Here is a 27720-nt window from a genome sequence, read left to right on the forward strand (position 1 = left end):
AAAACAAAAAAACAACTTACATCTACAAATCAAATAGTTGGGAAACCTAACTAGCTGCCTGGATTGTTTCTTCATACCCTGGTGCTTCATTTCCAATGAACTATAGATAAATAACACTGAAGAGTTGTCATGCCTAATTACATAGGAAGAGGTTAGCAAACCCAGTCTTTTTTTTCTCCAATGTTGATTATGATTTAGTTAATTTGGGAGAAGAAGTGAATGGGGTAACAACACTAACAAAACTACTTTTGTTTTCAAAAAAGAGTTGCCAGCAAAGAATTGATGCTGCTAATCAGTTGTGGGAAAACCATTTTTTTTTCTACTAGGTAACTGATAGAAGAAAGATGAGTGAAAAAAAACCCAAAGTTTAATTTGTGACATGCAACCCTCCTCAGATTTCTGGGCCACTCAATTCAAGAGAGATGTTGAGGTGATGGAACATGTCCAGAGAAGGGCAATGAAGCTGGTGAAGGGCCTGGAACACAAACCCTACGAGGAGAGGCTGAGGGAGCTGGGGGTGTTTAGCCTGGAGAAGAGGAGGCTCAGGGCAGACCTCATTGCTGTCTACAACTACCTGAAGGGAGGCTGTAGCCAGGTGGGGTTGGTCTCTTCTCCCAGGCAACCACCAATAGAACAAGGGGACACAGTCTGAAGTTGTGCTGGGGGAAGTATAGGCTGGATGTTAGGAGAAGTTCTTCATAGAGAGAGTGATTTGCCATTGGAATGGGCTGCCCAGGGAGATGCTGGAGTCACCATCCCTGGAGGTGTTCAGGAGAAGACTGGATGAGGCACTTAGTGCCATGGTCTAGTTGACTGTCTAGGGCTGGGTGCTAGGTTGGACTGGATGATCTTGGAGGTCTCTTCCAACCTGGTTGGTTCTACGATTCAATTACTTTCAAATTGATGCATGAGATGAGCCTGAGAATTAGCACCCAGCACAGTGCCCATCCTATGTAGAGTGGCACACAGTGAGAAGGATCAGGATTTGAACAGCCAGAAATGTTTCCTAATTCTCAGAGTTAAAACTCACAAATTGGCAAGTGCCTCAGTATGTCCTGATCGTTTCTGAAGTTAAAGTCAGGGACAAAAGCCTACATAGTGTGTGATGTGATTATAGCTATTAATTCTTGTAATACAACTCTGTGAGGACAATTGCAACACCGTCTCTGAATCTCTGGTTTATGAAAAAACTCCATGAATCCCCAGCATTCAGGTGGTTAAATCCTTGCAGACAAAGATGTATTTTGTTCTCCCTCCTACCATCAGTTTTTGCCTTGTTAACTTCCTGTGCCCAGAAGCAGTACTCAGGGTTAATGGCCTAACTTACAGCTTTTGACCTGCTGATGCACACAGATCTCTTAAATTCTGTGATGAGCTCAAGAGCCACCTCATGCTCTAGGAGTGCAGCCACATGCCAGGGATATGACTGGGCTGTCCTCTGCACCATGTACCATGCTGGATGTGTGTGGGTGACACTGAGTCAGGCAGTGCCTGTGCTCTGACAGGGCTGAACCCCTTCCACTTCATAGGCTGTGCAGAAACCATGGATTTACCTGAATCTTGGCTTCTTTTGTGCTGCAAGTCAATAAGAGCCCATAACTTCTCCTGTTTCAGGGAGATAGTTGTTTCTGCCTTCCACTTGGGGCACATAATGGGGAAGCATGGCCTTGAGAGATCTGCGGTGGCAGGGTGCAGGAGGTGATGAGGATAGGGCTCTGTGGACTATGGGATCACCAAGGGGAAGGAAAAAGAACAAATGTCTGGCTGTGTCACTGCACTCTCTTCACAGCAGCTTTCCACAGAGGTGTGTGGTCTGTAGCTAAAGCACTTATGACTAGATACCCTGAGGAACCTCAGGGATGGACTTTCCCTGCTGAATACACTTCTGTGGGAAAATCAGGTATTTAGCACAGAAATACCCTTTCTCTGCTGCAGTGGTGTCTGTCTCTCCTCTGAGGCCTTGGCTTTATGGGCCAGGGAGGTCCAGCTTCAGTCCACGTATTCTCACATCCTTTTATGCCCGAAGATCATTCCCACACAATTTGAAGGTAATCTTGCCACACTTCCTGCCCTTCTGGAAAGCTCATTCCCCAGAAATCAATTTGAAACCTCACTGATGATTCCACTGAAGCCTCTTTGGCAATGAATTCCACTGTCATGCTGCATGAGAGATCATACTCTGGAAAATGCAGCCCTTGGTGGGAACAGCCAGATCATTTTGATTAGCTTGAGTACTCCTCTTGAGAAATCTGGCACTATGCCACACTTTGTGTGTTGAAAGTCAAAAGTTTCTATGTGTCTGGACCCGCTTGTAGACTGCTCAGCTTTCCAAAACCCTGGTATGTGAAACACACTGTTGTGCTCTTTGGCAGGGTCACCCTCCCCATGAGCGGTTGATTATTGTGCCCTCTCTTCCCATTTGGCCACCCAAACACCAATTACCTACTGCATTTTCCTTGGACAAGGTGGTAGAACTGCTGCTAACATGAGAGATGCAGAGATGCAGCTGCCATGACTGGATTTTCATGCTTAGAAGTGGCAGTAGGGACAGCAGTGCCCTGAGACACAGGGAGGAGCATCAGCAAGCCAAAGTGGTGCTTGCTGATGAGAAGACCCTCTCTGGGACACGGTTACCCAGCCTGGGCTTTCTGGGCTGTTTTATGAGCCTGCCGAATGGACATCTACAGATAGTTTTTTGTGCTCTACCCAGAGTATATTATTGTGGTATTTCACTCTGTGTAATTATTCCAGTGAAACAATGACCCTTTCCTAACTGTCTGCAAAAAAAAAAAAAAAAAAAAAACCATCCAGCCAACCCCCCCCTAAACTGTATTTTAAAAGGAAACTAACTGACCCAGAAGGGAATGTTTCTGTTTCATTTCTCTGCAGTCCTACCAAATCCTGCCTCTGGTGAAACAAAGTGAAAATGAACAGGAAAAAAAGACAATGGTGTTTGAAGATCTGCTGTGTTTACCCAGAATTTCCTGCTGTAGAATTTGTTGTACCTTCTGGCGCTCATTGAAATGGCTGCAGAATGCCCCAGACAGACCATGGGACTGCTTTGTGGGAAAAGGTGTTGGGTTCCTGCCTTGGATACACAAACCATAGACTGAAAAACCTGTAGATCTGGGGCAAATATTAACTCATCCATCTTTATGCCTCATCCACTGAATTTAGTCACATTGCCCTCCTATGATGTTACAGAAATATGAGATGAAAACCAGATTTGTTTCTTCTGTTATCTGCTTTAAAAGCCTTGGAGCAGGCTGCCAGGCAATTTTTAACATGCTCACCTCCTTAGTAGTTAATAGAGAGGAAAAGGCACTTCAGAGTGGTGCATGCAACCCATTCAAAGTGTCTACTTCCAGATTTAATAAAAAAACACATCCTAAAAGCACCTTTTGCTTTCCATTTGACTATACAGACTGACCAGCTAAGAAATGCATATATCTATCTATCCTACAGCTCTTTCATGTTTCACCAGATCATTCTCTCTTGCTAATTGCATCACTGTAACCTTTGTCTTTCTCTTGCCTGACATTCAAATTCTGCATCCTTTTTTCAGTGTTATCCTAAGAGTTTTGTTGGTCAGCAAATCTTTTCATTTTCAGAGCTGCTCTAGCATGCCTGCCTTCTATAGCTTTCCCTAGTGCCTGTCATAGTGTTATATTAAAGAAGACAATCAGGCACTGCTTTGCAGAGGCTTGTCTTTTACTATTTATTGAATGGAAGAAATCGGTTTACAATTAATTTTGTGGCTTATCTTTGTCTATGAAAAAAGCCATAGTTTTTCTTGCTGGGTCTGGGCACATACACTGTAATGTGGGAGGCCTGACAACCTGCAAACAATGTAGCTGACAACTTGTCAGCTGAAGAGTACTCGTGTGTAGTAACTAGAGGGACAAACCAATGTTTGAAAAACAGGATATTGTATAGATGTGCTCGTTTTCTGTGTGCATAAGATTAGCATTGGCTAGAAAGGAACTGACTGGAGCGGGAAAGTGGGATTTGAAAGGACAGAAACAAAAGAATAGCACTCACTATGCCCTGGCCTGCAGGTCTACATGCTTGGATGCAGGATTGAGCAGTTTCATATGTACATTCAGTGCTTCATTTCAATACAAATTAATTTCTTATTACTCCACAGGAGGCAGAACAAGGGAAATCACAGTGGCTGAATGTGCTAAGCTCTGAAGGAAGCTACATCTTCTATAGCGACTGAGAAAATGCAGCTTCAGAAGTAGTAACCTCACGAACTGCCTGGGCATGAATACCACTACTGTTTCCAAGTAAGAAAAACAGGCCTGCAGAAAACAGAGAAACTCCTACAGTTCTGGGCTGATGCCAAACTGTTGTATATTCTTACAGAGGAAGATAACCTGCTTAATTTTGGATATGTTCTCACAGTAGCTTATTTTATGCTTATAACTGAGTGTCGAGTGAAGGAGACAGTGTTCTGGAGACCTACAGCATCTGTTTAACAAAGCTCAGACTAAAAACAGATTCATAGTTAGATGACCATTAAAAACTGTATTAGGAAGAGCTTCAAGATAGGAGAAAAAGTTAACTTTCTCTAAAATAAAATGAAAGAAATAATAAGGAAGTGGCAAAATGCTAGTATCAAACACCAAGACCTTGGTCCTTTATCCAGGGTCTCACATTTGTACTTGTCACTGTGCAAGTGGTGCTAGAAATGATGCTGTGTGCTTAAAGCTTTGAAACACTTGATGCTGAGGCATGCGAATAACTTCTCTGCCAGCGTTTAAATGGTAATTAGGTGGTAACTGGCTTGATGGCTGGCCTGAAGAGTGGCTGCCAATGGCTCCATGTCTCACTGGAGGCTAGTGACAAGTGGAGTACCTTAGGGATCAGTCCTGGGACCAGTCTTGTTTAACATCTTTGTTGGTGACAGTGGCACTGAGTGCAACCTCAGCAAGTTTGCTGAGAACACCAAGCTGTGTGGTGCAGCAGACAGGCTGGAGGGAAGGGATCCATCCAGAGGGACCTGGACAAGCTGGAGAGGTGGGCACAAGCCAACTGCATGGAGTTCAACAAAATGGAGTGCAAGGTCCTACATCTGGGTGGAGGCAATCCCAAGCACCAATATAGGCTGGGCAGTGACTGGCCTGAGAGCAGCCCTGAGGAGAGGGACTTGGGGGTGCTGGTGGATGAGAAGTGCAGTATGAGCTGTCAGTGTGCTCTTGCAGCCCAGAAAGTCAACCAGATACTGAGAAGTGTGGCCAGCAGGGTGATGGAAGTGATCTTCCCCCTCTACTCTGCACTGGTGAGACCCCACCTGGAGTACTGCATCCAGTTCTGGAACCCCTATGACAAGAGGGATATGGACGTGCTAGAATGTGTCCAGAGAAGGGCCATGAGGATGATCAGAGGGCTGGAGCACCTCTCCTATGAGGAGAGACTGAGGGAGTGTCACGAAGGCAGGGAATTAATGTGGCTGAGAAATTATAAAAACAGAATTATTTTATTTTCCTGAAACCCTGCCCCCAGACTATGTACAAAACTAGGTTAGGGTTATTTACAGATTCTAGTTCAAACAGGAACTTCTTCAAAAGGATGTTATGGGCAAATTTAGAGCTTTAGGAAGTCAGGAAATGGAAAAGCCTAAGCTATAAACACAGCTTTACCCCACTATCAATCAGGCTGAGCAGAGAACTAAGGGAACAGCAGCCTTTACTCACAGGGGTGAGGCAGGTATTCTACAATGATCCCTTGCTGGATTTCCCTGTGGCTTGGCTACCTCCTGATGCTGTAAGCAATATTCAATAGTCTGGATCCATGCGGCAGAAGCCCAAGGAGAGTGGCAAAGCTGCCAAACTCAGAAATGTCTCAAGGCATAGCTGCCACAAGACAGGGATTTGTGGAGGTGACGCTGCCTCAGCAGTGGCAGAGGAGAGCCAGACTTGCTAGTTGGCTGCTGATATGGTCCAAGAGTAGCTAGGTCTGGGTGCTGCTGGCAGCTCTCTCAAAAGACCCCAGGGCCTGCCAAGCCTGCAAGCTTGCACAGAATGGTGCAAAAGTGGAGAGAACCGTCCAAAAGTGGGGATGGTCCAATTGGGAATCCTGTCACAGCAGGAACCTGTCCTGTTGGGCACTCTGTCAAGGCAGGAACTCTTTCAAGGTGGGAAATCTCTTTCAAGGCAGGAACTCTTTCACCTGGAGGTGTTTAAGGCCAGGCTGCATGAGGCTGCATGAGGCTCTAGACAGCCTGATCTAGTATGAGGTGTCCCTGCCCATGACAGGGGTTTTGAAACTAGATGATCCTTGTGGTCCCTTCTAACCCTGACTGATTCTATGATTCTCTGAATTTAATCTCCAGTATTATAAATCTGAAGAAAGCACAGAACCTTGGATCTCAGAACTGTTGGTCTTGTCTTGTTTAAACATGTGCCTTACTCTCAGAGCAGGATAAAATCCATCCCAAGTGTACTTGTGACATTAATATTTTCTAAAATAATGAATTCTTAAAACCTTTGAGGTCAGAGCTTCATTTTCCAGATGCAGTGCAAGCATGTTTTACCAGGTTTTCCTTTTTTAATTGAAACAGGCTCTCATGGCTTTTATGTGTTACCAGTGGAATGGTTTATTTGCATGTAATGGAAGGATAGGAAAATCTTATTTTGTCCCTTCTTGTCACATTCTGTGATTCCAGTGATCTTCAGGACACTAGTTTTCCATCTGAAAATGGTCTCTGCTGAAATTACTGAACACAGTAACACTTTGCTCCTCCCAGGCTGCTGTATCTTTTGTCTTGGAACACCACGGTTAATGAACTTGGTGTCTAGCCCCTGCTCCCCAAGTCAACTGCTCTTACCAGCACTCTGAATTTGTGGCCCAAGAATGTTTCTACTTGGATGAAAACTCTAATTTTCCCCAAAGCATCTGTTCATAAAATAAGGACTTGTGTGACCTTTTGGATTAGTAACATTGAATTTCAGACAATAGGCCTAGATTATTGTATTAGAGGTCCAGATGGCTTCCACTGCACAAGACTGTCTGCTACCTGGGATGTCTGGTACTGGCTGGTATGGCATATATGGATTTTAGGTCAATGCAGCCACTGGTTGTTGCTAATTAAGCCCTGTCATTATGTTCTTTGTTTTCTGTGTCTGAGGTGGTCCTCCTGAATGTGCACACAAAAGAATTTTCCTTCATGCCCCACTCAAAAAATCCCCCAAAAAACTCCAAAAAAGTGGTGAGTATTGAGCATAAGTGTATGGGGTTTAGCTTGATTTTGGCCTCTCCTTTATGCATTTTTTTTCTATAAGAATGTATCTGTCTGTCCACTCTACTCCAATAAGTTTTCAGTTGTTTCATAGAATCACAGAATGTCAGGGGCTGGAAAGGACCTTGGAAGATCATCCAGTCCAACCCGCCTGCCAGAGCAGGATCACCCATACCAGATCACATAGGAATGCATCAGGTGGGTCTTGAATATCTCCAGAGAGGGAACCTCCACAACCCCCCTGGCAGCCTGTTCTGTCACCTTCACAGTGAGAAAAAATTCCTCTTTGTGTTTACATGGAATGTTCTATGCCTCAGCTTCCTCCATCGCCCCTTGTCCTGTCATTAGGCACCACCGAGCAGAGCCTGGCTCCATCCTCTTGGCACCCACCCTTTAATATTGATGAGTTCACCCCTCAGTCTCCTCCAAGCTAGAGCCCCAGCTCCCTCAGTCTCTTCTCATAAGGAAGATGTTCCACTCCCTTTATCCTTTTTGTGGCTCTGCACTGGACTTTCTCTAGCAGTTCTAGGTCCTTCTTGAATTGAGAGGCCCATAACTGGACACAGTATTCCAGATGCAGCCTCACCAGGGCAGAGTAGAAGGGAAGAAGAACTTCTCTCAACCTACTAGCCACAGCCCTTCCAATACACCCCTCTTGGCCACAAAAGCACACTGCTGGCTCATGGTCAACCTTCCATCCACCAGGACTCCCAGGTCCTTTTCCCCTTCACTGCTCTCCAGCAGGTCAGTCCCCAATCTTTGCTGATACCTGGGGTTGTTCTTTCTCAGGTGCAAGACTACACTTGCTGTGTTGAACTTCATTCAACTTCTCCCTGCCCAACCCTCCAGCCTAAGTCTTACTGAATGGCAGCACAACCCTCTGGTGTGTCAGCCACTCCACCCAATTTTGTGTCATCAACAAACTTGCTGGCAGTGAACTCTATTCCATCATCCAGGTCATTGATGTATACATTGAATAGTATTGGTCCCAGTTCTGACCCCTGAGGGACCTCACTAGCTACAGGCCTCCAACTAGACTCCATCCTATTGATCACAACCCTCTTACTTCTTCCCTTCAACCATTTCCCAATCTACCTCACTACCTGATCATCCAGACCACACTGCCTCAGTTTAGCCAGAAGGATGCTGTGGGAGGCAGTGTCAAATGCTTTATTGAAATCAAGATAAACCACATCCACTGCTCCACCATCATCAATCCACCTGGTTATGTCCTCATAAAAGGCTATCAGGTTGGTCAAACATGGCTTCTCTTTGGTAAACACATATTGACTGCTCCTAATCACCCTTGGCCTTGATATGGCTAAGGATCAAATAATTGGATTGATTTAACAGCAGAGTTGTCAAAATCTGACAGCAAACTCCAGCCACTGGAAACTTAATCTTCTAAAGTTTTCACTGAACAGTTATTTATAGTTACTCAGCACTTGTCTCTTCCCTGCCCTCCCCTCACCCTTCACTATTATGTGCATCCATTGGGTATTCATATATGAGTTAAATGATATTCAATTTGTAGCTGCTAGCCAAAAAAATACTGGCTTATCCCCTTATCAAAGGCTCAGCACCCTTCTTACCGCCTTCACTGTTTTCCTCTCTAATACTTTAACACAGTATCCTCACACTTTAACACACAATCTAAGAGAAACTCTTTCACCTTAGAAGATTTTCATTTATTTACTCCTGCCCAAAAACCCAACAGTACAACTGTGATTGCTTTTATTTCTCAAAATATGCTTAAGAAACATAGTATTGTGCATCAGGATAAAAAGGAAAAGCCCAGCTTCTCTCAGGCTGCAGTTTTACTACCATTTGGCAGCAGCATTAACCTAAGCAGCCCGTGTCCTGTCACTCAATCCCATGCCTGCTACAAATGTTTGTGCCATCATGATTTAAGTAGGCTTGTTCAGCTTGCACAGAGGGTTGGCTTTTTTGGTTGGTGGTTTTTTTTTTTTTTTTCTGTAAAACATAGGTCAGTTCCCCTTGAAGTGCCTTGGGAACTCAGGGACATATCTCAGTTGCTGGTTCTGCTTCTGGAACTAGGGCCTCATTTTGCATGTGGCCATGTAAGACTTAACCCGCTTTTTGCACATGGGGTTTTGGAAGTCAGGGAATTCTTATGTGCTTATGTACCAATTGAAACTGTGACACAGGTGATTCTCTCCATCTGAAAAGATGTGTTTAGCTGTGGGGCCTCCAACATAAGACAGACTTGGACTTTTTCAAGCAGGTCCAGGGCAGGGCCATGAAGATGATCAAGAGGCAGGAGCATCATCCCTGTGAAGAAAGGCTGAGACACTCGAGATTGTTTAGCCTAGAAAAGAGAAGGCTCCACAGTGACTTGATAGCATCCTTCCAGTACTTAAATGAGACCTACAGGAAAGATGGGGAGGGACTCCTTATGAAGGAATATAGTGATAGGACTGGGGGTAAGGATTTCAAACTGAAAGAGGGCAGGTTTAGATTAGACATTAGGAAGAAGTTCTTCACTGTGAGGCAGTGAGACATTGGCACAGGTTGCCCAAAGAAGTTGTGAATGTCCCCTTTTGAAGTGCTCAAGGCTGGGTTGGACAAAGCTTTGAGCAATTTGATCTAGTGCAAGGTGCCCTCACCCATGGCAGGGAGGATGGAATGAGATGATCTTTAAGGCCCTTTCCAACTCAAATAATTCTGTGGTTTCATGCAGATACCCCAGGAAACCTCACCTTGAGATCTCTGAATAGATGGTGTCAGGCCTTTTAAATGGAACATTTCCTCAAGTCAGTGACCCACTTCCTAGGTGTGATGCAATCACATATATAGTGTAATTCACAAATCACTTTTATCTTCTTGAACCTCATCTTAGTATTGACATAAATGATTCCTCATGAATGTGACTAGCAACAGCTACTTAAACTAAAGCAAGTTAAATACCTTAGAAATTATCTAGTATCTGTGGAGAGACAACAAGGAATAAACAACAAAAATAAGATCCAGATAAATTTTCTTACTATGACAGCAGGAAGTAACCTGCTGATTAGAAAGACAGCTCCTTTGGAAGAAACATGAATGTGGAGCTCTCAAGTTACACAATTAGATATAGCTGAATGGCAGACTTGATTTCCTTGATACACAGGTGGTCCTCTTCCCAGGTGGTTCTCTTCCCAGGTAAATGTGGCTTATTTTTAGTCAAATCATCTCTTTGCTGTTCTTCAAGTTCCTATCTCCTGATGAATGCTATGCTTATTATATATCAGGAACAAAACTGCCTTCCTAAAAGCAGAGTGGGGGTTCGTCTCTTCTCCCAGACAAGCAGCAACAGAACAAGGGGACACAGTCTCAAGTTGTGCTGGAGGAGGTATAGGCTGGATGTTAGGAGGGAGTTCTTGACAAAGTGATTTGCCATTGGAATGGGCTGCCCAGGGAGGTGCTGGAGTCACCATCCCTGGAGGCATTCAAGAAAAGACTGGATGAGGCACTTAGTGCCATAGTCTAGATGACTGGATAGGGCTGGGTGCTAGGTTGGACTGGATGATCTTGGAGGTCTCTTCCAACCTGGTTGATTCTATGATTCCATGATTCTATGAGCAGATTCTCAAATCTAAAAAGGGAATTTACCAAGATCTTCCTGAAATTCATGCCAACTCCTTTTTTATGCTCCAACTAAATAACAATGAAAGAGAGCTTCTGATCGATTATAAAGTCTCAACTGATTTAGTGTGACTTTGATATGTTCTTGAGACTATTTATGGCTTACAGGAGAATTTATCTGAGCACTACATGTGAGAAAGTGAAACCCACGACTGATTCAGGTAAACTTTAACATTTGTACTTGCAATCCTTTGTGTAGGAGGATGTGAAAAACAAAATGGGGAGTGGATGACATACACAAAGGGAATGGAAATTTTCCAGATTGTGAATGTACTGACCTTTAGTAAGGGAGCAGCAAGATGTGCACTCTGGGGTTTGGGTTTTTTTTCTTGAACATGTCAGGTTATTATAAGTCATCAATGCCCTTAATGTCGAGGTATACTGGTCCCTTGTGAGCTTTCCCTCTTGCCCCTTTTCCCTATATGCCTAAATGCAATTTAAAACCTCTTCCCTTTTCTTTTAATAGCTATTGCTAGTTTAGATGTAGGTGCCCTGTTGCTATGTTTAGTCAAAACAAAAAAGGCAGTTTGCATCCACCTAGATTATCAACATGTAGTCTGCCTGATCTCATGTTTACAGGCTGTCAGAACTCTTGTGCTCTTGGGACTTGGCTTCACTTGTACATGAGATAGTGCAACCTTATCTACAGTTAATATTTTCTGGTTTGAGTTGGCTTTTCCTAAGTTTTCCTTTGTATTTTTTTTTTTTCCCCTTCATTATTTCCCTCATTATGATCACACAAAATCACAGAATGTTATGGGTTTGAAGTGACCTCAAAAGATCATCTAGTCCAAGGCCCCTGCCAGAGCTGGATCACCTAGAGTAGGTCACATAGATGGTCTTGAATGTCTTCATGCAAGCAAACTACGCAACCTCTCTAGGCAACCTGTTCCAGTGTCTTGCTATCCTCACAGTGAAAACGTTTTCCTCTTATGTCTCAGAGGAGTTGATGAGCCACATCTACCAAAGAAAATTCTGTCAGTAGTTTTTTATGGACTACTGTCATCTTAGATCTGGTTAGCAGACAAAATCTGCCTCTTTAGTGCTGGAAAGGGGCTTGATGTTTGCAATGAAGTTAATGCTCCAAAGTTCAAAATAAGCTGATTGTGTTCCATGAAGGCATTTGTTACCTTCAGGAAACTGAACAATGTGGGCACTAGCGAGTGACCATAAATTCATAGAATGGTTTAGGTTGGAAGGGACCTCAAAGATCATTTAGTTCCAACCCCCTGCCATAGGCAGGAACACTTCTCACTAGAACAGGTTGCTCAAGGCCTCATCCGACCTAACCTTGAACACCTTCAGGGAGAGTGCATCCACAACCTCCCTGGGCAACCTGTTCCTGTGTCTCACCACCCTCACTTCTTCCTAACCTCTAGCTTAAATCTCCCCTCTTCCAGTTTAAATCCATTACCCCCTGTCCTGTCATTACAAGACCTTGTAAATAGTTGTCGTCCCCCGCCAGCCTTCCTGTAGGTCCTCGTCAGATACTCAAAGACCACTACAAGGTCTCCTCAAAGCCTTCTCTTCTCCAGGCTGAAGAGCCCCAACTCTTGTAGCCTGTCCTCATGAGCTGTTCCAGCCCTTTGATCATCTTTGTGGCCTCCTCTGGACTCTCTCCAACAGTTCAATATCCTTCTTGTGTTTGGAGCTCGAGAACTGTACACAGTACTCCAGGAGGAGTCTGACAGGAGCAAAGGAGGACAATCACCTCCCTTGCCCTGCTGGCCACGCTTCTCTTGATGCAGCCCAGGACACGACTGCTGTCTGGGCTGCATGTGCACACTGCCGGCTCACGTTGAGCTTTTCATCAATCCAGAGCCCCAGGTCCTTTTCCTCAGGGCTGCTCTCCAACCATTCACCACCCGACCTGTATCTGTGCTTGAGATTGCACTGACTCAGGTGCAGGACCTTACACTTGGCTTTGTTTAACATCATGAGGTTGGCCTGGGCCCACCTCTCCAGCCTGTCCAGGTCCCTCTGGATGGTATCCCTGCCCTCTAGCAAGTCGACTGTGCCACACAGCTTGGTGTCACCTGCAAACCTGCTGAGGGTGCACTTGATTCCTCTGTCCATATCACTGACAAAGACAACCTTTTATTTTTTACTTCAACTTTTACAGGAGGATTTAGATTTGTGGAAGAGTGGCTACAGGGGTATCTTTCCATCTCTCTGTTCAGTAGCTGAGTTGCTTAGCTCCCCAGTAAAGCTTTGTGAGGTCTGGAGAAATGTCTTCTCACTTCTAAAAGCAGCTTAAAATTAAGATAGGTTCTATTATTTCAATAGGTAACAGCCTGGCAGACTACAGATACAGTTAAGTAATACATTTAATGTTCTAGGGAATATTTTTCCTTCACCTAACTGAATGCTTGTGCTTAAGACCAAAAAAAAAAAGGCAACTATGGTTTATGTTCTTGGCTAGGATTGGAGATGAGAGCAGTTCTACTGAAACTGCAGATCACATTGTATGTTACTCTTAGTAGCACTGATAGGAGGAATTTAATACTTTAAGCTGGTTGTATCTCTGGAAAACTTCTAAGATAAAAATCATGGTTAATATTTGTGCATGACATATTGCTAAGGTTCAGTGTGTGTAATTGGTGAAGTTGAAACCCTAACAATATATTCTGACAGTCATTTATAGTGGTGAGAGACTAGGCAACAGTATTTTTTCTGTAATTTATAGGAGAGAAGACCAGTAGCTAAGGGAAAGTTAACAGTGCCTTTTCTTCCTCTTTCTAGATGCTTAGGGATGTGTCACAGAGGCACCATTAAAACCAGATGTTTTAATACTGTGGACGACAGTAAACAGGAGAAGGCCCTAGAGAGAAGGATGACAGCATAGGAAAAGGGACATTTCATCAGACCTCTCAAAGAAGAATTGAGGACAAGTGGTTACTTCATGTACTCCAAAGACCATCTGTGCTACTTGATGTTGCACTCATGCTGCAGGGTCATTGCATTCTGCCTCCAGAAATCTGCTCTATCATCTCTGCTGTTTCAGTCAACACTGTCATTTGGTTTATTTTCATAAACACTGGTAATGTGGCAGTGACATTTTATTAGCATGCTGACTGCTGTGATTAGATTGGACTTAATAAGAAATCAGTTTCCTTCGGTGGACATAGTCTTCCTCCTTCTCTCTCCAGAGCCAAATCTGCAAGGTAGAGTTCCTTGTTTAAGTTTCTTAATCCTGTTTTTTTAGGTTAAAAAATCGATCTTGGAAGCTTGCTGCAGCAGCTGAAAGGGCTGGATTAAAGTTCAGTCCTATCATGATGTGTAACAGACTGAGAACCAAGGCTAAGGCCTGCATTTAACCTTTCTCTGCCTGTGGAGTTACCTTGGTCCTAAGTTCAAGCCTGACAGAGCATGTAGATGATTGTTTCTCAGGAATTTCAGTCCTAAGAAAAAAATTTTTAGCTATGGCTTTACTTCATGTCTGTTAAGGAAAGGACCACCCTTTGTTACAACTAAGTAAGTGAAGCAAACTGCCTCTTCATTTGAAAAGCAAAGGGTAAAGTTTTGAGAACTGCTGCTATGCTCAGACAAAGTAAGCAGAAAAAGCTCAGGTCAGCTACACCTCTTTTTCTGCTATTACAAGCATTTTAACTTGCCCTTTGTTGTTCCTTCCTCTTCATTTCGACAATAGGCTTCTCAAAGAGAAAGGAAGATCCTGAAACTGTTTGCCTTGAGGCCTGGAAGGGGAGGAAAGAACAGCTTATATTGCGAGATTAAGTACAGAGGGGCAAAGGGCAGATATGTGGTTAGGGGTGGAGCGGTACAAAGGAGGGAACAATGCAGGCTGCAGAGTTAAGGAGGAACACTGGATTAATTAGCCTTGGGAAAAATGTGCAGTAGAAAGCCAAGAATCTGTTACAATAGATTAAATATAACTTCTTTTGGTGAGACCTGCTTCAAGTCCCCAAACTGAGAGAATCTGAAAGAAAAATCTTTAAACTGTTGAAACTAAAGCCAAACATATTTATATAGAGAGCTTAGTTCCTTATGTGACATTAAACAGTGATCAATAAAACTCTAAATCCCACACCTCATCACTCCTCAGATTATTGAAAAGCTGCTTCAATTTTTGAACTCACAGCCTTGTCTACCTTCATGTCAGCAGCTTTTAGAACTATGACACATTAATGATCTGACAACCATTTAAAACTTGTAAAAGGTGTTTTTTTTTTCTGTGCAGTTGCTGAAACAGTGAAGGTTTCTATGCCTTTAATTATGCAAAGCTAAATGGTGTTAGAGTAGTAGCTATACTGTATTAGCTGCCATTGCAGCTGGACACTTGAAATTTGATGCAGTATTGTTACACAGAATAAATGTCATCACATATGACAGGAAATTTGACTGTTTTAAGAAAGACATGAATGAGTCTCTTGTAAATTCATCTTACTGGAACCCTGTTGCAGAAAATTACCCACTGCTGTCATAATGCTGTTAGGTTACGCTTCCTTGATTTCCACTCATTTCTCAGTTCTGCCGAGACCCTTCTACCATTCTGTCATGACGAAATGGGGCTTTTAAAAATCTTCTATCTGCTGTTTCTTTATAGGAAATGCCAGACCACGACCATGCTGGGAGATTTTGAGCAACACTCTTCTGGTACCTGCGGTGGTAGTTTTTCAGACTTCTGTATGCAGAAATACTGTCATAAACCCCCTTCAGTGGAAATTTATACTCGTTTTCTTCCTGTTCTTCCCCCGTGACTTTTAATGTCTTCCACCGGTCACGTTGTTTCCCTTTTTGCAGTCTGCAGTGCTGCCTATATTAGGAAATGTGGCTAAGCAATCGCGTTTTACCGCGGTGTGGAGAACAGCTAAAGCTGCAGGGCTTGCAACAAGTCCCATCCTCACCATTTCCTCGGGGCAGCACAGCTGTACGAGCCGGCTGTGCTTCTAGCCGATTGCAGTGCCAGCGAGAGCCGAACTGCGATCCGAGGCGCCAGAAAAGCCGGTCTCTGCAACAGCTGCATTTCGTCCCGCCTGCGCCAGTACGAAATCCCGCAGGCAAAGCCGCGGGCCTGAGCTGCTGTCCCCCGGGCCAGCCCCTTCCCAGCGGCAGGAAGTACGGGCCGCCCGCCAGCCCCGAACGGCGCCGCTCCCGCGGGGCTGGAAATCCCCACCCCGGGCAGCCGCCGCGGGTTTCCCCGGCCGATAGGAAAGCACCTAACGCCCCTGCTGACGGCGCCGCGGACTCCTTCCCCTCTCACAACAAGCGAGAGGGCGGCGAGGCCGAACGCAGAGGCAGGCCGGCTGACGGCTCCTGATAGTGAGAGACACGGCTAGCCCAAGGCACCGCTCCTCCCGCAGGGGGCCGCCACCCGAACCTCTACACCACTCTCCCAGGCCGGCCGCTCTCCGCAGCCCAGCGGCAGGAAGGGAAAGAGGGTAAGCTCCACCCGCCCCATCAGACTGCGCATGCGCTCGGCGGCCAGCGCAGGCTTCTCGCTGCGGTGCCTCGACTGGGGATGAGCCCGGGGAGGGGTGGTGCCGGCCGGAGGCACCTCTCCTCCCGCGCCCCCTTCACAGGCACCCTATATAGGCAAGGCCGCGCATCAAGGTCCGCCTGCTGCCGGGGGCTCGGCCGGAGACCGTGAGTCTATGGGGAGGGAGTGTGCGGGTGGGGTTGGGCCCGGCCCTGTCGGGAGGACGCTGCTGTCTGCGCCACGTCGAGTCTCCGCGCCCGGCTGAGGGGGAGGCGAGCTGGGGCGCCTGTCAGCCACCGTGCGACGCCGGCTAGCGGCCGCTGTGTTCCACTCGTGGCAGGGGAGAGCTGAGGCGGGTGAAGGGGCTTGGTTGTGTCCCAAGCTATGGTGTCGGGCGCTAGAGGCAGGGGAGAGTGGAGGCCCTGCAGGCTGGCCGCTTAGGGCCCTGCGGTAGACCTGGGGACGGCTCCCAACATCCGGCAGGTGCGGCGATAGCGTAAGGAGTGGCGAGGAATATCTGATTGAGTTTTGAGGTGGTGGTTCTTCAAGTGTCGCTAATGTGGCCTTGAAACATATGTCAGTGTCGCCTCGGGGTGAGGGAAGTAAAAAGCCATAACACAAAGCAGTAGGATTACTCTGTGAATCAAGGACACTCAGGGCTATAGTGGAGGATAGTACTAGAATAGAGTTCAGCAGGAAGTGACTGCAGGATCTCATGTTTAAATGATCTTAAATGTTTTAGGATTATGAAGGCTCTCAGTTTACTGTAAGGTATCTGACTTTGTCCAGTATGGAAACTGGCTTAACTTCTTGGACTAGAATCATTCATGTATGCTGATAGCTTAGTGTCACCGTATATGTTAAAGGAGTGGATTCATATAGTGCATTTGCAACTCGTGTCCTCAGTGATTAGCAGTTAATAGTAGTATTTGACTGTATCAAGAACAAACCTACGAAGAACTACTGAGATGAGTGGAAAATGCTCTGATGTTTTCCAGTAGTAGGTGATTTTTCTAGGGCTGTGTCATCATGACAAGTATTTCCTGGAACTTTTTAAGGAACTGATAAAATAGACTGCTATCTATGAACAAACATAAAAGGCATACATTAAAAAACTTCAGAATTTTATCTTTGTTCTCATGTGAAGTTTTTGGTGAAGCTCAGTTTTGCTGCTGTTACAGAATCATCATAGACTGGATTGGATTGGAAGGGATCTTAAAGATTGTCTAGTTCCAGCCGCCCTGCCATGGGCGCAGAAACCTTCCACTGGACCAGGTTAAAGCTCCTTCCAACCTGGCCTGTGCTTCAGCGTCAGTGTAATAAAACTGGATCTTTGAGAAACAGCAGGCTTAAACCAGTTTAAATGAAAGCAACTTCTTAGTACAAGATTTTGTCTCTAGTTATACAGCTTGTCACCAAGCAGTGTAATTTGACCAAAAGATCTGTCAAAAAAAGTTCTGCTTATGGATTAAGCAGTTTTGCATATGCGTAAGGAACAGGGAAACTTAAGCCTGTAAAATCCTGTCTATATGACAGTGTGTGAAGGTTGACTCCCTGAAAATTTCTAGCTAACATTACAAAAAAGCTTACATTGAGATTTTACTGTTTCAATTTTTGTAGGTTCTGTTTGTATAGACATTACATGCACCTCGTTATGTATATTTTGAAACGCTCCTCTTTTTCTTCCTTACAGGTTTTGTTCCACCTGAAAGAATTAAATGATTGAAACTATAAATACGTAGAGTTTCTTCTTGCGAGCAGTCAGTGTCAGTATGGAGGTGTAGGCACCTTAGAAGGGACAGTAGTCTGAACTCTGGGAGGTAGTTCTGTGCACAAGTAAAGAAAATATTTTTTTTTTAATTTAATCCAAGGATTCTGTTTCCTTCTCTATGCCATAAACATGGCATACAGAAAAAAATTAATGCAACAGTATAAAGCATTAGAATGTCCTGACATAAGGCAATTCATTTATGTTACATTTGATAACTCTATACTTGTAACTAAGGCACCAGGCTAAAACTGAAATGCTCTGTTCAGTTTGTGCTGACACTGCTGAAGGTAGAAAAGCCTGGGGCTGTTCCAGACTTGTTTAATTAAGACAGGTCACCCTCATCAGAGACAGTGTATAGGATTTGTTTATCTCATAGCTGAGTATTTGTTTTATGTGAAGTTGAGTATAAACTAACTTCTTTAGCCTTAACAACAACTACAATATGCAGAATTGAGATTTTTTTTTTTTTAAATCTACTAGTAGCAAATATACCAGATCAGTTCAGTAGTGGTAACCCAGGGACATTTTTTTCTTATTCCTTTGAAGCTTGATAAAACATTATTTTCAGCCTCCTAAAGAGGTTTACAAACTAGAATCTTTACATGTGTATAAGCTGCATATTTATAAGATGTGTAGGGTGAAATAGTTCTTAAATCACTTAACGTATGTTCTAGTTAAAAATTAGGTCATTTTAGTTTGCCCCCATTTTATTTTCTTTATTAACAAAGCCTATTTGAGGTTTTCCTCCTCTGGATCCCATCTCCACTAGCCTAACAAATTGATAGAGCTCTCCCATGTATACAGCACAAGGAAAGCATGTGATGCCTATACCTTTCAAGGGAAAGTCCTTTTTGACATGCTTACTTCAGTTGTCAAAGTGGACTGGTGCAGCCTTGGCACCAAAAGCAGTTGTGTAAACTAAGATATGAGAACGTCCCAAATGTTTAAAGGCTATTAATCCTGAGGCTAATTTTGTTCACATACACATTCAAAGTTGCACACTAAAGTATTTCATTTTCAGGTTCTTACTTTTGTACAGGCAGGGGTTATTGCAAATTGCACACAACTACCTCCCAGAGGAAGACTTGTCCCGTTGTTCATAATGGACTGTTTTGGGAAGATAATGGAAAATAGCCCTTTCTTGGCTAGCGTAATGAAGCAGAATTCTTTTAGCTGTGAACTGAAGTACGACTTGTCCTGTGAACTCTACAGAATGTCAACGTTTTCTACTTTCCCCCGTGACGTGCCAGTGTCAGAAAGGAGTCTTGCTCGTGCTGGATTTTACTATACTGGTGTGCAAGATAAAGTTAAGTGCTTCGACTGTGGCTTAACATTGGACAACTGGCAACCAGGAGATAATGCTATGGAAAAACATAAGCAGCTGTACCCTAGCTGCAGTTTTGTTCAAAGCACGCTTTCAGTTAATAACCTTGGACTGTCCTCTCGTTCTGCCTGTTCACCTCTGGTTACAAACAATCTCTCACCATCTCTACATTCCGGAACACTGTCTCCAAGTTTAGAACAAGTTGAATATTTCAGTGGCTCTTTTTCAAGTTTTCCTCAAGACCCGCTAACTACTAGAGCAGTTGAAGACCTTCCATTCTTGAGACCTAAACTTCACAATCCTTCTATGAGTAAAGAAGAGGATAGACTACGGACTTTTCGTTCATGGCCACTAACATTTCTCTCACCTGTTGACCTGGCAAAGGCTGGACTTTATTATTTGGGAACAGCAGATAAAGTTGCTTGTTTCACCTGTGGTGGTCAGCTGAGTAACTGGGAACAAAAAGATAATGCTATGTCAGAGCATCGTCGACACTTTCCTAACTGCCCTTTCATGGCCCGAGAGCGGCCAAGTTTCATGGTTGCAAATGTGAGCATGCAAACGCATGAAGCACGTGTTAAAACATTCATAAATTGGCCAACCAGAATTCCAGTTCAGCCTGAGCAGCTTGCAGATGCTGGCTTTTACTATGTAGGTAAGGCAAACCAAAGTCTTCAATTTAATTTGGATAGATGTGTCAGCATTTACTTTAAATTGTGTGACCATCTCCTGGGTGTATTGTCTTTTGATAATTTTTTAAAGGTCGCAACGATGATGTCAAGTGTTTTTGCTGTGATGGTGGGTTAAGGTGCTGGGAATCTGGAGATAATCCATGGATTGAGCATGCAAAGTGGTTTCCAAGGTAACCTGTAAAATCTTTATTGTAGTTTTGTTCACATCCTCAAATACTTTTAATTTTGGAAAGCGTGTACTGCACTTAGTTTTAACTTCACATATGCTGTAGAAATTCACTCTTTCATTTGGATGTATTTCATGCACCTCTTTTTAAAAGCACTATAGTGCTTAGGTGGCCTTAATCAAAACATTTCTTCATTAAGCATGATACTTAATGCTTTCCTATTGATTATTAAAAGCAATGTGCATCCCCAAATTGCTTCTAGCAAGTGAGGCTGCATTGTTAATGAGTATGCTTTTCTAAGAGCAGCAGTCAGAAAGTGGACTGAGGAGAGCAAAAACTACTGAGAAATGAAGGAACATTTAACTCCCTTGGTCTAGTTCTGTGCCTATGCTGAATGTTCTTAAACCAGTTTTTCAGCTTATGCAGTTTAATTTCTTAGGTGTGGAAAGACTTGTGAAGAAGATCTCAGCGGCTGTTTAATGTGCCTCTTCGGGAGAAATGACAGAATTAACTTTTAAATGCCCTCTGTAATTAAATGGCAACTGCATAGCTAATTGCTACTTGTGCCTGTCTAAATCACCATCTACATTAATAACAAAAATAGCTGCACTTAATTTCAGGGAAGCTCATAATGATTCTTCACATTGTAGATCTCCAACTAGTTAGTCTTGCATGGACAATTTACCAGCTACTGTTGGACTGTGTGATGTACACAGAGTTAGATGACACCTTTGTTTCCTTCTGTGTTACATCACAGAAGGAGTGTCAGTAAATGTACTCCTAAGTCCATTAATGGACTAAACATGAGCAGAGAGAACCAGCCTTGATAGTGGTGATAAATGGTGGATGATTTGAATAGGGGATAGGAATGGTTAGATGTGAGCTAGAGGCAGCATATCACTGTACTTTGTAGTGATGCTGACATGGTATAATTTCTCATGACATGCCATTTTGAGTAGAAGTGGCTGCAGAATGTGAAGCTGCTGCATTTATATATATAAGCCTACTGACTGCTGAATGTCATGGAAAAGCTCTGTAAAAGTGTCAGCGGATGCTGGGCTACATCAAGCTTCCTATTTAGAGCTCTTTCCTTTCTGAAGGAAATATGTATTTAAGTTACTGTAAATAGTTTCATTGTTTTGTTGTTTGCTTTGTTTGGCAAGTAGAAAGTACATTTTATCAATGTTTCAGGTGTGAGTATCTGCTTCGTGTGAAAGGAGGAGAATTTGTAAGTCAAATTCAGGCCAGGTTCCCCCATCTTCTTGAACAGGTAAATTTCGCTGCTTTTGTTTTCCTTTGTTGGAAGAGTGCTGTGTTTTTTGGGATTCTGATCTGTCCTACCTAGATATCTACTAGATTTCTGACATAATAAATGCTCTTCATGAGCACAAAAATGAAACAAATGATGAACCATGGATAATGTACTCAGATCAGTAGAGTTTAACTCATACAAATTACTTATGGAAAGTGTTACGAGGCAGTGAGCTTCTTCCTCTCAGGAAAGGGAAATTCTGAATATTATACATGTATTAGTCAGTAATGCAGATTAGTAATGGTTATTTCAGAAATCAGTCATGAGCAACTTGAATTATTTCTATTCATAACTCTTCTGACACAGTTAATGCAGACTTGTCTTCATGGAAGTGCTCAGCACTAACTCTGTATTTGTTATCTGTCGACACAAATGTGCAGACTTGTGTAACCCCATGTGAAATACTTAATGGGTACCATTCAGATAAAAAGTTTAGCATGACTGGTAGGAAGGAATGTATTGAAAAGGTATGCAGGGGGAAAAGCAGTACTTTGGTAATAATGTCATTCTGGTGTCTTCCACAGCTCTTGTCAACCTCTGATACGCCTGTAGATGAAAACATTGATCCCCCAAGTATGTATATTAAAGCAGATTTTTAAACTTACTCACCATTTTTCAAACTTTATGATTGGATGTCCAAAGCTAACTTGCTTAACAGGTCTTAATTTTTCTTGGAAACGACAATGTAAAACTTTTTTAATGATAAAAGTTGGGTGGTTTTGACATTATATGGATAAAATACAAGGAAGCACCTTTAACAGATCTTGTCTTTCATTTTCCTTATTTCCATACTAGCAGGTCATACTGAGATTTTTGTTTTGAATACTTGGTATCTGCTTCATTTGTGGTTTTAGTTTCATAGTTGGTTAAAGAAAACAAGTCAATGACCTATGATACTGAACAGAGTGGCAGAGTTGCTAGAGGATGTCATGACTACACAGTTATGCAACTCCATTTTTAGGCACATAGCTGAGTAAATGGTCTTCAAGCAGAAGTGGTTAAGGAAAGGGTAGGAAAAGCCAATGAAGTGAACTACACCTATGGTGGAAATAAACTCCTCCCAGAGGGTGAGTGGGTTCTGCTATCACAGTCCAAGCTCATTAAGAACAATGAGTCAGAATACCATGTGTCTGATGCTTACTAAGTTGAATGGAAAGTACTAATCAAGAGCTGGAATAGAACAATTGTTTGTACTATAAACTCTGAACTTTCATTTTTCCCTCAGACATTTTTCAGGCATGTAGTTAGAAATGACTAAATAAAAAAGCTGTTAAGACACAGTGGATTTTTTGTGGTTTCTTTGGACTATCTTAGATTTTAGTGAAGACCTTCATGAATTAAAGTTTATCATGGATTTGATCCAGTTGAATCTAACTGGCTTTGATGTTTTTGTTTGGTTTTTTTTTAAAGCTAACTACTTTCAAATAAGTATCTATTTAACCACTGAAATTTGTAATGCCAGGTATTCATGTATGTGTGCATGTGTAGGTAATGTTAATCTGTCTATCTTCTGGGCTGTATAGGTATTTTATTATATATGGTGATTTTCCTCTTTGATTAGTTATTCATTTTGAACCTGGAGAGAGTCGTTCAGAAGATGCGATCATGATGAACACACCTGTGGTTAAAGCTGCCTTGGAGATGGGATTCAGTAGAAGGCTAGTAAAACAAACAGTGCAGAGTAAAATCTTGACCACTGGAGAAAACTACAAGACTGTGAATGATCTTGTATCTGATCTCCTCACTGCTGAAGATGAGAAGAGGGAAGAAGAAAAAGAAAGACAATTTGAGGAAGCGGCATCAGGTACACATGAGGCGTGATTAGAAGTGAAAGCAGAAGTGGTTTATATTATGCATAGCTTTAATCATTATTCACTAAGTGATCCAGCTTAATCGCTGTTAGGATCAGCTTCTGTCAAAGCATTGTCAAGGGATGTGTATGGAAGTAGCAGTCTGGGAACTGTTTCATTTCCTTTCAGGAGGCTGGTTTGTACAGGTGCTAAGGATTCAGAATTGCATGATTCTCTCCACTGGAATAAACCCGGATTTTAATTTGTGTGCCTTTATATTTCTGTTAATAAAAATAATGAAACCCAAATACATCACTTGGCACACTCCATTTTTTTTCCAAATTTGACATCTCTTTGAACTGTTTCAGTGAGCCACCATATCTACCTCCCAACAAGAGGTCAGAAACGTTTACAGACTTAGATTTTATAAGATGGCCAGAGGTTTGCTTTTCTGTCTGACTTAGCCATTTAGGTCAGCTACTCAGCAGTGTTTATTTGAGGTCTTCCAACATTTCCTGGTTTATTACCATCTTAAGTTTTGAAGATGAAAATATACTATTTTCAAGATTGTGAAGCAGTAATGAAGCTTCTCAATTATAAATTGAATTGGCTGGGTTTTTTTTTCTGCTTGTGTGTAGTATCAAAAAAGCATCTCTATTCAATTTTTTTGTTGTTGTTGCTTGTCATAAGTTATTTAAAAAAAATGTAAGTTCCTAAGTCTGGTTGTACTGTACTTCTGGTTTTCTTTCACATAATTCTGTTGGACACCTCTTTGAAAAGCTTGGTTGACATCTCAGACCTGATTTTGACTGCCACTGACTGAAGTTAACATTAATGAGAGTGTAAATCTTGATAAAGTGAAATTGGACAAGACTCCCTCAGAGTAATGTAACATAGAGAAGGGAGCATAGGTTTCATTGATGAAATTGATGAAACTGCTTCGGTGTGGTTGTCTTATATCTGTTCATTATGTCCACTTCCAGAGGACTTTATTAATGATGTGTGGTAAGTGAAGATTTCAAGTAGATTTTAAGGAATGTATCAATTATTGTTAAGCAGAAATGCAACTTGGAGCAGTGTGTGCCTAACAAACCTCTTTGCATTCCAGATGATTTGTCCTTAATCCGGAAGAATCGAATGGCTTTATTCCAGCGTCTGACCTGTGTACTTCCAGTCCTTGGGAGCTTACTGTCAGCTAAAGTGATAACGAAACTTGAGCATGATGTTATTAAGCAAAAGACTCAGACACCACTGCAAGCAAGGGAACTGATAGATACCGTTTTAGTCAAGGGAAATGAAGCAGCCAGCATATTCAGAAATTGTCTACAAGATTGTGACCCTGTTCTATACAAAGATTTATTTGGTATGTCTGTCTTTTGTTTTAAAGGGTGAAGTTTATATAAGTCTAACCTGGGCTGTCATAATAACCTAAAGATAAAAGGATCAGATGTTTGAATATAGATTAGTCAAATGACTAGGATTTTTTTTTCTCTTATTTTAGTGGAGAAGAACATGAAGTATGTTCCCACAGAAGATGTTTCAGGTACCTTGTACTCTACCTTCTTACTTCAGGGATATTGTAGAACAAATACCTAACATTTAAAAAACCCTAAAAACACCATCAAAATTACTTTGGTTAGGAAGTAGGTTTTATGCTTTGCCCTCTCCTTAATTCCACTTGGGTTAAGATGGACTTAAGATGAAAAATTTCCGTGTGTATGTGCAGACTTGCCAGCAAATCTATCTACTATAAGCAATATCCTGTGCCTTACACCTGCTTTTGTGCCATGGGTAGAACTTTATGGACTATATGGATCTTGAGAAAATCAAGCTCATGCTGGACTTGATCCTGGTACCAAGCTCTCATTCAGACGTTTGGTAAAGACTGGACAGTGAATAGTAGGTTAGCATTTTAGAGCAGGTGTCATCACATGTGCTTTACCATAGTGGATTGTAAGTGTCTTAAGATCTAGCTTGACCAACAGCTGAATAGATTAAAACTTGCCAGACATGGGATTGAGTTTGCTCTGTTTTTCAGTCTTGTAGTTTAATATGCTAATAGACTGCAGAAAAATATACAGGCCTGCATTTACCTCACTATCACCAGTCAGGCTGTGCTCTGAGCTTCCAATACCCAGCCAAATAAAGTACAACATTTGCTAAAATGTAAACGTTGCTTTGTCTCAAGAGCTGGCTGCTAATCCCTGAGCTGTTGCCTCACAGAAGTAGCAAGTACTGACTAGTTCTTTGCATGCTGCTTTCTGAGCTCTGGAAAATGTACTTTTTTTCCCCTCATTGTCCCATCTTATATTTAGGAATGCAGACAAGGAAATAGAGGGAAAATGAAGATGGCTGTGTTCTAATTAGAGTGCATGTACATTCAGGCTTATTAAAAAATGGAATATTTCTCCCCAGGTTTACCTATGGAAGAACAATTAAGAAGACTGCAAGAGGAAAGAACATGTAAAGTTTGCATGGACAAAGAAGTTTCTATTGTTTTCATTCCATGTGGTCACCTGGTGGTATGCAAAGAATGTGCACCATCCCTAAGGAAATGCCCTATTTGCAGGGGGACAATAAAGGGTACAGTTCGTACATTTCTTTCCTGAAGAGTGAAACTTGCAAAATGTCTTGTTCCTGTCATCCTCTAACTGCTGAAGCTTAAGCCAGCAGTGCCTTAATAATGGAAAATTGTGGCGCACAAGATGATTAATCAACTTCCTAGCACCGTTGTGTAATAGTAAGCTGTATCATCATTATAGGTTTACTAAGTCTTCCTTGCCAAAGACTATTTATGTGCATAAAATTGAGACTGAGGTGAGGTTTTAGTAGCTTTACTTTCTGAGTAAGTTTCACTAATATGCCCTTGTGGCACTTTGAATAAGGGAAAAACCTTCCTGGTTGAGTTCCTAAAATGGAGCTTGGCATAACTCTTCTCATGACTTTCCTCAATGTGGATGTGAGGAAATAAAAAAGATTGCTGTTTGTTAATGATTAATATTGATTAATTTCATCTACTGTTTTGGTTTTGTTTTGGCTTTCCTGTGGGCTTGAAGAAAAAAGAGGCTAACTGTTGCAGGAACAGCAGGACTTATTTAAAGTTTTGTTCATGTCTAGATACTTGTGTAATGTGTATTAATAACAGTTTATTGCAGACTGAATTAAAATATTTCTACTTCTAAAATGAGTGCTTATTTACTCTGTTCCTATTGTTGGCTTTTGCCTGTATACTGACTGAAATCACAGAATTGTCAGGGTTGGAAGGGACCTTGAAGATCCTTTCATAATTTCTACAGCACTGTATAATGCTGCGCATTAGTTGGCATCATAATTGTTTTAGTGGATTTATTGCAATACATTGAATTCTGCAACTGGATTGGCTTGCTTTAGAATCATAGAATCAACCAGGTTGGAAGACACCTCCAAGATCATCCAGTCCAACCTATTCCTCAGCCCTATCCAGTCAACTAGACCATGGCACTAAGTGCCTCATCCAGTCTTTTCTTGAAGACCTCCAGGGACGCTGCCTCCACCACCTCCCTGGGCAGTCCATTCCAATGCCAATCACTCTCTCTGTCAAGAACTTCCTCCTAACATCCAGCCTATACTTCCCCCTGTGCAACTTGAGACTGTGTCCCCTTGTTCTATTGCTGGTTGCCTGGGAGAAGAGGCCAACCTCCACCTGGATACAACGTCCCTTCATGTAGTTGTAGACAGCAATGAGGTCACATTTGAGCCTCCTCTTCTCCAGGCTAAACAACTCCAGCTCCCTCAGCCTCTCCTCATAGGGTTTGTGTTCCAGGCCCTTTTGTCCAATTGTTATGTGGGTGGTTTTTTTTTTCTTTGGTGTTAAAAATGTAAACATTCCAAATCTAGCAAGTAGGTTTAAACAGCCCTGATTGTCATTCTTCTGCTTTTGTGGTTTTGAGATGTTTCTTAAGGCTATTTTGTCTTCTGTAGCAACTTAACTTATAAAAGATTCTGAAAACTTGTTGAGGAATAAAGTACATGACTTGAAATTTTATGTTCAACTTAGAAATCAGTAATTTTAGAACAAAGTTCTACAGATTGACTCTGCAGAAGTAGCTGGAAAGGTTAGGCTCACCTGACTAGCGTGGAAATTTTAGCATGTAAGTGTGATTTCTGAACAGACAAGAGGATGGGGAAAACCATAGTAGCAGGCAAACTTTTTAAGCAGTGCATTTGCTTTGCATAACTCCATGGGGTTAGAGTTTCTCAAACTTTGCAGTTGCTATGTATAGATCAGATGACAGGATTTGCTTGAGCTTTAAAAACCAAGTGATTCAGGTGTTCAGTGTAATTTGTGATGCCTAAGGTT

The 27720-nt window shown here is 42.5% G+C and overlaps 1 protein-coding gene across 3 annotated transcripts; it reads left to right on the top strand.

The window, feature by feature from the left end:
• The first annotated feature begins 16114 nt into the window (after window positions 1-16114).
• BIRC2 (baculoviral IAP repeat containing 2) lies at window positions 16115-26565 on the top strand. Of its 3 annotated transcripts, none has more exons than XM_064170636.1 (9): window positions 16115-16287; window positions 18019-20075; window positions 20183-20282; window positions 21471-21549; window positions 22116-22164; window positions 23153-23395; window positions 24490-24744; window positions 24883-24924; window positions 25797-26565. In XM_064170636.1, the coding sequence occupies exons 2-9, from the start codon at window positions 19199-19201 to the stop codon at window positions 25988-25990; spliced, it is 1839 nt and encodes a 612-aa protein (XP_064026706.1). In that variant the 5' UTR covers window positions 16115-16287; window positions 18019-19198; the 3' UTR covers window positions 25991-26565. The 3 variants fall into 3 exon arrangements, with proteins under 3 accessions (XP_064026706.1, XP_064026702.1, XP_064026714.1); XM_064170632.1 differs by lacking the exon at window positions 16115-16287 and adding an exon at window positions 16314-16492; XM_064170644.1 differs by lacking the exon at window positions 16115-16287 and adding an exon at window positions 16314-16492 and having other exon boundaries at window positions 19118-20075.
• Window positions 26566-27720: the final 1155 nt, after the last annotated feature.

Source organism: Pogoniulus pusillus, chromosome 3 (genome assembly GCF_015220805.1).
Source record: "Pogoniulus pusillus isolate bPogPus1 chromosome 3, bPogPus1.pri, whole genome shotgun sequence".
In the NCBI taxonomy this organism is placed as follows: Eukaryota; Metazoa; Chordata; class Aves; order Piciformes; family Lybiidae; genus Pogoniulus; species Pogoniulus pusillus.

Coding starts and splice junctions, on each gene's coding strand:
- BIRC2 (XM_064170636.1), top strand. CDS start 19,199: ATGGACTGTTTTGGGAAGATAATGGAAAATAGCCCTTTCTTGGCTAGC. Junction 20,076..20,182: donor TGCTGGCTTTTACTATGTAG/GTAAGGCAAACC, acceptor AATTTTTTAAAG/GTCGCAACGATGATGTCAAG. Junction 22,165..23,152: donor TGAAAACATTGATCCCCCAA/GTATGTATATTA, acceptor CTCTTTGATTAG/TTATTCATTTTGAACCTGGA.